This window comes from Bombus affinis, chromosome 5 (assembly GCF_024516045.1).
Source record: "Bombus affinis isolate iyBomAffi1 chromosome 5, iyBomAffi1.2, whole genome shotgun sequence".
Classification (NCBI taxonomy): Eukaryota; Metazoa; Arthropoda; class Insecta; order Hymenoptera; family Apidae; genus Bombus; species Bombus affinis.
This window is the reverse complement of record NC_066348.1, coordinates 1,834,502-1,844,913: the sequence shown is the minus strand read 5'-3', so window position 1 is coordinate 1,844,913 and position 10,412 is coordinate 1,834,502. Positions and strand designations below refer to the sequence as shown.

At 30.5% G+C, this 10,412-nt stretch overlaps 1 protein-coding gene across 5 annotated transcripts in view; it reads right to left on the bottom strand.

Moving 5' to 3' along the window:
* Window positions 1-137: 137 nt before the first annotated feature.
* Window positions 138-10,412, bottom strand: part of LOC126916162 (protein pinocchio) — a 58,148-nt gene continuing 47,873 nt past the window's right edge. For 4 of the 5 annotated variants that reach the window (XM_050721657.1, XM_050721658.1, XM_050721656.1 and 1 more), the window contains 3 exons: window positions 5,492-5,623; window positions 3,345-3,474; window positions 138-2,401 (listed from right to left, as the gene is read on the bottom strand). In XM_050721657.1, coding sequence (XP_050577614.1) covers window positions 2,291-2,401; window positions 3,345-3,474; window positions 5,492-5,623 — 373 coding nt within the window. In that variant the 3' untranslated portion in view covers window positions 138-2,290. The remainder of the gene's footprint in view (window positions 2,402-3,344; window positions 3,475-5,491; window positions 5,624-10,412) is intronic. The other variant, XM_050721655.1, reaches the window with a different exon arrangement.

Sequence of the window (10,412 nt, the reverse complement as noted above, 5' to 3'; positions counted from 1 at the left end):
TATTTTTATAAAAAATTATTCTGCTGCGTAAATTATGCGTGCCTTGCGTGTATAAAATTTTACTTTTCATATGTATGATTATTTTGTTGTATATATGTGTTATTTATTGTTATTTTGTGTTTATAAATAACACCAACTTTTTTTGACGAATATCGTTTATTAAACCCATAATAATAATTTTAATGTTTTGGTCATAAATAAGAATTTTATTGATTAAATAAAAATTGCTACCAAACGTTTTTTCTAAAGCATTAAACTAAAGCTTGCAGCTAGGCTAATACTTCAGAAAATGTTCATGAGTTATAGTTTAATATAAATGAGCATGGACTTGATGAACATGTTCTCACATACGAAATATTACACTGTCAAGAAATATACAGATATGTTCAGAAATGAATCGTGCATAAATTATACAATCATTTCACGAAAACTAATATTAATATTAAAAACATTTCGGTGAACGGTTTAAGAAATGAATGAAATGGTATAAATTCAATAAAATTATTGGCACCAACATAAATGCTTCTTTTTGATCGTTTTTTCATATAAGCTACATATACATTATTTAGCTAAAACGGAGTAGAAACATATTATTACGTGGAAAATAGTAGAGAGTGACGTATTATTTAGCTACTTTTAACTTCACAAATCTAAAATCGTATTTTACAATAAAATTGTCGTACATACGGTTATTTAAAGTTGAAAATTTTTCCATTGGAAACGTGGTATATTTTTAACTCATAAAAAGAAATTTAATTCGCGTTTACTAGCTTTCTATACTGATTGATTTTTCGGAGTTCTGCTTCTTAGGTTAATTTTTGTGTTTCTTGGCACTTAGCACAAACATTTAAGAGTGCAATCGCAAATGAAGACGTATTATATTTAGTATAATATACAGAAGTTTCTATATCTCTATGAAATCAATCTTTTACCATTCTGTACGTATTTCCATCGTATACAATAGAAAGCTTCCATTTATAATTTAATAGTATAGGTCTATGATGTTAGATTGATGTGAGGTTATGGATTAGGTTATTTAATTTTGTCTGAAGTTAATACGTCTTCAAATTTTAGATAAACTCTTCTTGCGCGTTATATTGCAAGTTCCTCATAATTATCAAGCAATTATTTGAATATAATGTATGTTATTTTTGAAAAAGATATAGTTTATCCAGCTTTCAATTAAAATTTAACTCCTAATTTTGATTCCGTAAATCTAATAATAAATACATATGCCATTCTTTCAGATATTAATCTTCTCGTTTCATATCTTTTAAACTACACTGATCCAAGATACTATCTTTTTACAAATTGATCTAATAACAGAAATTCATTTTGCTTTATAATCCCGTAAAATGGTACTTAAATCTCGAAAGTTGTGTGTTTTCGAGACCAATTTTACAGTAGCTAATAAAGAAAAGTCTAAATTGTAGTTTTTCGTCACAAACTAAGCGTGAAAATACTTATTGTAGATCCGTAAAATCGTGATAAACACGCATGCGCGCGCATTTTGGAACTACTTATTCACGCTCTACTACCATTTTGAATAAGTATTTTCTCGCTACTTTTGTCAAAATATAGCAGCGTTTCATTGTAGTGAAAGATATATAAAAACTTATGTACTGAATTCAAACAATGTTGCACCAATATTTATCAATTAACGAGGATATCCGCTAACCGACCACTATCAACGAAATGTGATTACAGCCCTGATTAATTCTTCCAAAAGCACACAGGCTGTATCAGTTTGTCGGTCAATTATTTCTGAGAGGCGAAATCATTTTAACTATTAATTCAATTAAAGTTTCAGCGGCTAATATATATTCCCAATGAAACGCGATTCAAAACTTCTAGTAATACAAAGAGATCGAACGTGGTATTGTATCATATTTCTTGATCTATCAAGAAGCAATCGTCAGTAGCGAAAATTCCACGCAGTAGTTCTTCGCCTTTTTAAACCCAAATGTCTCTTGAATTTCCGATGACGATGAAGATGGTGACCTTCGCTTAAGCTCTCAGAAAATTCTTCGCTAATCGACCGTTCATGGTAATGCATCATCAAACATGAAGCCATGGAAGAAGAACGGGATTCATTGTTCGATGTTGTCCGTTCCGTTCTCGCTCCTCAGGAACATAATGTATCATTTATACATCCAAAATCCACATTCACACATTTCCGACTCGCACAATGGTGGTGGGGTGACGCTATATGGATGGTGATGGATTAAGTCTTGTGCATGGTTGACGGTACACGACGACGTCTCTCTATGCATTTGTTGTTGAACATCGTTCACGACGTAGCTCGCAGTTTTTCCAACGCAGGCACCAATGGCTCCTCGATGGAAGGACCGCAACTTAATCCACATTCACCAATCCATCTTGCTTTACCACTGGCGTGCGACTGTAAAATAAAAAAATTTATTTTTCTATATTCTTGATTCATTCATTTTATTATACTATAATGATCTATAATAGATGAACATTTTACTTAGTTTCAAAAAGACAAATGTGCTACGTCGTTGCATGCATGGTATTTTTGAAAATATAGCTATATATTATAATAAATTATAGCCATATGTTATAAATTATAACTATATATACATATATAATTCTTTTTACAACAGACAGTTACGCTATTTTTAATATACCGATATCAATTGCAATTTCATTAGTTCTAATTGTTCATAGAAAGTTACAATATAATTTATAGAACTTGTATACTTCCTGATAAAAAATATCATAGTTCTTCTATTTTTAAAATATCTATTTCTTTAGAAACTCATTTTTTGTACTTAAAATTTTATATTTATTATAAAATTTTGTATATTCTTTATTTATGTAGCTATTTACATCATGTTCATTCTTCGTTATATTCTTATATGCAATTTCTTGATCTTCATTTATTGATTAAAAAAGGAGCTAAAAAAGCTTTATTGCTTAAGCTTAGCATTTATCGACTGCTTCGCGTAACCAACTTTTAGAACTTATCACGAACAAGGCAGTCGTTAATATGACCTTCATGGTAACACGAGGCTATTATAGATGTCATGCGCAAAATCGATAAGAGTACAACTAGTCGTCTTACAGCTAATATCGAACATCTGATTAAAACATAAAAATTGATTTTATTATTCTATAATATTCTATATTGTGCTTTTTTCTATTTTAATTCTTCGTCGAGACACGCCTAACATTATTAAGTTCATTGTGCTCGGATTAAAAATAAAAGTTTATTTATCTTTTTAAGGGAAGCAGATTTGCATTTCTTATTTCTACGCTAATGAGTCCTAATTTTACGGCATTTACAGGGCATATTATAGTTACGAGAAGAAATAGATATATACCATAGTAAGGTCGCGTTTCCACGAGGTGCGACAACGTCCGTCACAAAGTGGGCACGGCCGCTGAAGGGAATAGCCACCGCATTCGCTGCAGTCCAGAGAGACATGTTCTTCGCTCCACGAAACCCCACATCTATAAATAAAAAACGTCTTTAATGAAAGAGTTTATGATGTTTTAGACTTACGAAAGAAGAATCAATTTCTTTGGTATCTATAACGTGGAAAAATAAATCATATGATAGAAATAATCTGCCTGTCCTCTTTCTATTAATCAAAATACTAAAAATTATTATTTTGCTATCAGATGTATGTTACGTTAATCGAAAAAAGTAACTCGACTGGATAATATAGTCTCTTGATATCTTATTTCTATAATTATAAAATCATAAGGTGGAAGTAATTGTAAATCCAATAGGTTACGAAAATGTCTTAAGTTCAATCTCAGTGCACTGCATCGCGCGAGCTCTTGAGTACGTACGTGTAGCAATATGTAAGTTACATATATATTTTTAAATTTATATAAACTAGGTATTAAATAGCCCAGAAGTTTCTTTCGTTTTATAAGGAAATAATAGATGCACAACATTTTTTGTTCTATTGCAACAAAATGGATCATACAGAATTCAATAAAATAATATAAAACAAAAAATGTTGTGTATCTATTATTTCCTTATAAAACGAAAGAAACTTTTGGGACAACCTAATATTTATTATGCGTTTAAAGTAAATGCACGACGCTTTGAATATACGTGACATTTAAAAAGTTTATATATATTTTTTAAGGAATATTCAATTTTTAAGACAGGTACATCTTTAAAAATAATAAAGTTTAAAAAAACGACAATAAAATTGAAAAATTTCTAGAATTTTACAAGGTCGCAGTAACATTTTCAACCAAATCAACCATTTTGAATCATTCACACCAAAGTACCAGTGACGTAATAATCAGATTCTATTGGAACAATGGATTTCAAGAATTACGGAGTTTAAATCGGATTTCTCCATGGCATTTGATGCGTCTAATACGCGACCAACGTCTAAAACATATTTAATCATCGCGACTCCGGATCATGTCGGATTCTATTACCGACCTATTATTATCGACTCGACGTCAAGACAAGAGTTCAACTTTGCTTAGCCAATTACAAATCGTTCTCAGGATCCTTGCTGTTCGCGCTAATACATACAAGCATATGTTAATGTACATATAAAGCGCGGTCTTAATCACTCTCAATACTTGATCGTCAAGCGAAATGACAGAAATAGCGCATACAGAATGATTTTAAGACGATTACAGAAGTCAATAGCCTAACGAGAGTGTGTAATTCCTAGCTTATATTAAAAATTATACGAAGAAGGACCCAGTCAAGTGCATTATTTCTGATAGCTTCTACTCTTGAGCTAACTACAACATTTATCAATTTCTCTCGTTTAACATGGAGACGTGTAGTACGACTGTATATATTACTTTTGACGTAACAGATAAATAATTATCAAATTTCATACATCAATTTCTTGCTATTGTCGACATGTGCGCTTGACGCAACCTATAATTTTAGCGTATCTTTTAATGAATTATGGATTAAATTTTGACTTCTAAAACTTTAATATATCTAAGTTGGATACAAAGCAGTTTGCCCTTTATATCTTTAAATTTTTCTATTTTAATGTATTTTGGAAATACCTATTCTTTAAAAATTTAGAACATCCTTATGCTTCAAGTTTTGATCATGGAGAAGTATTCACTATTAAAATCTATTTCTGAATAATTTAATCTATTAAATTTTATAATGAAATCTTCTTAAATTGTAAATGAAAATTTATCATCAAATGTAGATATGAAAAAGTTTCGAGTTAATTTGTATTTCATATTCCCAATTCTAGACTGTTCATTTTCAAAGTTCATAGAAAAAACTTCTAAATTATCTCTACATCAATCTGTCCTAATGGAGTTTGATGACTTTTTTTAATTACTCTGTTATAACGTGCAAATAAGGAAAAAAATAATAAGTACGAAGAAGAGCAAGAAAATAATTTTTTTTAACGAAAATTTCTCATTTCTTATTTATTAATTATAATTGTAGCAGAATTAGTTTTCATATGCAACTTTGAACAACAAATTTATAATTTAGAACAGAATGGAAACTCACGTGAAGCAGGAGTTTAGTTGAGCACGAAGTTCCTCAATAGTAAGGATCGTGTCTTGATACTGAGGATGAGATCCTTGGAGGCCATCGTCGACGCTCCCGCATGAACTATGGCAGGATAAAGAGATATTGCTTCTGAAGAAACAAAATAAATGCGGATTTTTAATATAGAATGCATCAGTTTCCTTGTTAATGTTTATATACTTCATTTAATCTAAACTATAGATATTATATTTATTATAAATATAGCTTATTATAAATCAAATATAGCTTATTATAAATCAAAATGATCGGATTTTTATTGCTTTTTTCAAATATTTAATTTCCTTTCACATCGCCACCATTTTTATATTTTAATTACACTTTTAAACAATCCGCACGAAATAAGTTAGATAATCACAATTATATAATCACTCTTTTATCCTGGTATGAATAAACGGCTTTACGTAACGAAGGAAAGAATTTCAAAGAAAGATTTAAATCATTTTGTTAAAGATTACTGTATATAAACACGAATTGTGAATTTTAATCCACTTTTGCTCTATTAAATAGGAAAAATAAAGACAGTATATGCAGAGGGAAATGTTTTCTGTTAAAAGCATTTTCAATACCATATTCTTCCTATTGAAAAATATGCGGAATTTATAACATGGCACAATTTATCAAACGACCATAGGTAAATTAGATTTTTTAAACTAAAATAGACTGTCAAATATGATTCAACTAAACTGAAAGGCTGTCCTTGAAGATATTCGTTAGGATGTTCACTACTCACGTCAATCGATAATCGGCATACTTTACATAAGCCTCATTCGAAAGATAAGTGTTTGCCTTTCTGGCTGTCAATTGAAATATATGACCACTACTTACAATGAATATAGCAATTAATTATAAACTAGGATACCAAATAAAAGCTAATTCAATCTTTCTTCGCAAGATTTTACACTTAACATTTTGTCAATTAAAATACAAACTTGTTCACAGGATTCTGTGAACAGTGTCCTTTAACCGTTTGAGTCGCAAGCAGCGCGATCGCGCTGTTTAGATTTTGTGTCAAAAAGACCCAGTACATTTGAACGTTATGGACGACTTCTTCTCAATAATTTTTATTGAACAAAACTTCAAATAGTACGCATATATAATAATATAGATGTATTTCATAAAAATAAAAAATATGACGAGCGCTATCGCGCTGTTCGGGATTTTTCGATCCTGTTTTTTCAAAGACCCCTGGGACTCAAACAGTTAATCATCCAATTTAATAAAAGAAAAAGAAAGAATTAATAGATAACGAAAATTGATTCATATATCGATCAATAGACAATTGAACAAGAGTATCAGCTGAAATCTTCCATCTTGCTTATCGTGTTTTGAGTGTTCGTTTACCTAAATCATGATCATGTGATAATTCTGAACATTCGAGAAAATAGAAAATTTGTGGAACAAAAAAGAAGTAGGAAGAAGGATAATCCACTAAGTATGGATGCATATATATATATGTTAACATATGCAGCATGGAAATCAGGAAGAAAAACGTTCCTTTCACGTGATAGTAACGTGGACGAGCGCGTAATAAGCGTTCGTGTAAGTTTATGCGCATATGAGAAAGAATGACGTGCAAATCTCAGAATCGGTAAATCGAGCTCTACTGTTTTTCTTTTCTACTACGAACTCATATGGGCTCTAACACTTCAGAATTTTTCAAGGAATCCAGGAGAAGAAAATAAGATGAGAACTGGATAAAACTAGAAAACAGTTGTTTGCATTTTATGCAAAGATTGGTTGCAATATTGGGATGACTCGTTTGAATATAGGTCATATTTCTGGCGTCAAGTGACGTATAAGTCACTTACATGAAATTATAGTTGATCAAGAATAAATGAATTTAATTGATTTTGAAAATGGTGTAAATATCCGTTATTATTTAATAAAAAGAGTAACTATGCAATAAAAACTTAAATTATTGTTTTTGGTATACCTAAAGTTTATGCTAAAAATATTCATACGTTTTTAAATGCAGTAAAATATAAACGATGAAATGTATGTTAAGATCAAATATTATTTTTTTCTTATGTCCTTTATAAAATGCGTGAACCATTTATCTTTTTATCAACTTATACGAATCTTAAAACAATAGATATGTAGTCATTTTACGGCACTAATCGTGTAAATATAAACCAGTATAATCAATAAGATGAATTGATAAGAATATAAGATAAAAATGTACGAGATACAAACGTTCTATAATTTAGAAATTATTACTTTCTTAATTTATGTTTAGCAATAACAATTTTTGTGCTATAATGTTCTGATTCAGATTTTTCCCACCGAAATTAGATTTTAATTTATCACGTATACATTTCAAACGTACTTAGGCTAACAAATTTTTTTTAATTTACATACAAAGCAATTATGGAAATGTAATCATTTGATTCCATTCCAATCATGAAATATGTTCATTAACTTGAATATTACGTTAATGTATTGACGGGGGTTTCCCGTAAGTTTCTTTTTTCTTATCTTCCTTACACTGGCGCGACGATCTAAGACATCAGATTAATCTATTGACTTACGCTGTAAACTCCGTACTGTTCACTTCTTTCGAGGCTATTGCATTCAGATAGGCCAACACAAACAAAATCATTTCGTATCATTGACTGCCCTTCGAACAGTGTACAAAAATATGAAACGAACTTCTATATGCAGCTCACTCATTAAACGGGAATCAACGTGGCTGTGTAGACTGAAGGATCAAACGTCTGCCTCTCTCTCTCTCTCTCTCTTGCGCAGCAATTTCGAGAATTTCCGGCTGGCGCCAAGTATTAATTAATTGCGACAAAACTAAGTAACGCACTGTAAAATACTTCATGGTATATACCATGTGGATACAAGTCTTATGAACTTCTGAACAAAACAATGCACGAAGTTAAGTTAAAGCGTTTAATGTCATGAGTTAAAATAGTTAGTGGTAACCTTAAGAAATTTTAAATTGAATTTATAAGGATGTTGCAACCGAGTGCTTGGTTAGAGAATTCTTGAAAAAATTTACGCGCAGATATCATTTCTTTTCGTGAAAATTCATCATCGTCTTCGGAAAACAGTTTACCAACTACATTTCGTTTGGCATTATTTAATCTACCATCGAAATCCCACCAAAATATTCATATTTTCAACGCGAGATTCAAAACATAAAGAATTTACAAACGACCCAAATAATTTAATTGCTGCTTGAAAAAGTAGTCGTGTCTCACAAGCAAATCAGATCCGGATCCGAATGTCGGTCGAGGTTTCTCTCCCTGTATACTCTGTATACTCGAATAATCCGTCAATAACGGTCTTTCGAAATTCCTACAGCATGCATTTGAATCAGCAATTTGGACATGAAAATAAATTAAAAAATTTAGAAAAATGGAAAATATAGAAGAGAAAGAAGAGAAGAGAAAATACCATTCATTTTATCGACACGCTGTTCGATCAATTTTTCCTAAACATTTAAATTCTACTTTGAAACACTTTTAATATTCGTTAATTTTTTGGTATATTTATAAGTTGCTAGTATTTTTCCTTGCTTAATATAAATAATCTGTATCAACATTCATAGGAATTCCACGATAAAATATTTTTCAATAGGGAACTGACTTTGATCTTCTTCTTGTCCAGATAACACAGTCAAGGCTTCCAGATATAATTGGTAACAAAGTTTTCGATTTGGTACCTTATTTTCTTCTACAAACTATCGTTGCATATAATCCTCCCACGTCTCTCATTTTCTGAACCTAATCTATCCCTTGATATTAAATTGACACGACGGTAGAAGATCAATATAACAGAAAGATAAATAACTAAATTTGCAAAGTCCGTTATAGAGAACAAAAGAATTAGATCTTTATAGAGTCAGACATAAGATTGTTCAAATCGTTCAAAAATAACAAAACAATGCATAGCACACATGACTCTTTATGTTTACCGCAGCTTGTTGTAAGGCATGCACGAAAGCTAAATGTTAGAAAATATATTTTACTTCTAGACATACAAACAATAAACTGCAACAATGATTTGTACGAAACTATGCAATACTTTACTAGCCTCAAAATAAAACGCAGCAGAACAATAGTATCGGTTGAAATCTAGCGTCTATTACGAGTGATCCGACAATTTCCTTTGCTAAAGTTGTCCTTCGTGGTTTCCTAGTACAGTAGCGTAACAGGTACAGATGTCGTGGGCACGTCGTTGCATTATGCAAAAACGAGAGAGAGAGAGAGAGAGAGAGAGAGATAACATACCGCTAACAATAATAATTCTATAAACCTCTCTTACAGATTCTGCTGTTTTTAACGCAGTAATGTATGTGTAAATACAGCATGTTCAGTTTAAATACATGTTGGCTACTTTTTTTGAGATATTAAGAATATAAATAAATTTTGCATGTGATATTTAGTAGAATATTCAAATTTGTATTAAATTCATATTTATAAAAAGTTATGAAGATACATGTGAAAAACGTAAAACGAAGTTGTATATCGTATTGTCATCCTTGTCGGTTTTGTATAGCACGAATGACATTTTTCGAATTTGTCATCAAATTATGACACAACAAATGTTTCTTGTTCGAAGTTGTACAAATTTCACTTTCTTTTTAATAGTGAATTACATTATGATATAGTAAATATCCTATACCTCCTACAGCGATCATATTATCACATAGGAGCTTTCGCCTTGATAAACTTATGCATTCCCTATAATTATATCTGAGGTACTTGTTAAGAATAAATTCTTTCTTTTATTTTCAAATCACTATGATAAAACAAAAAGCTTTTAATAAGCAAAAACATATTCATATGCCTCAATTATGTTCTGTCTTTATATTCAACCTTGAATAAATAGATTATTATTCAAATTTATATTTCACAAATATTTTCGAGTG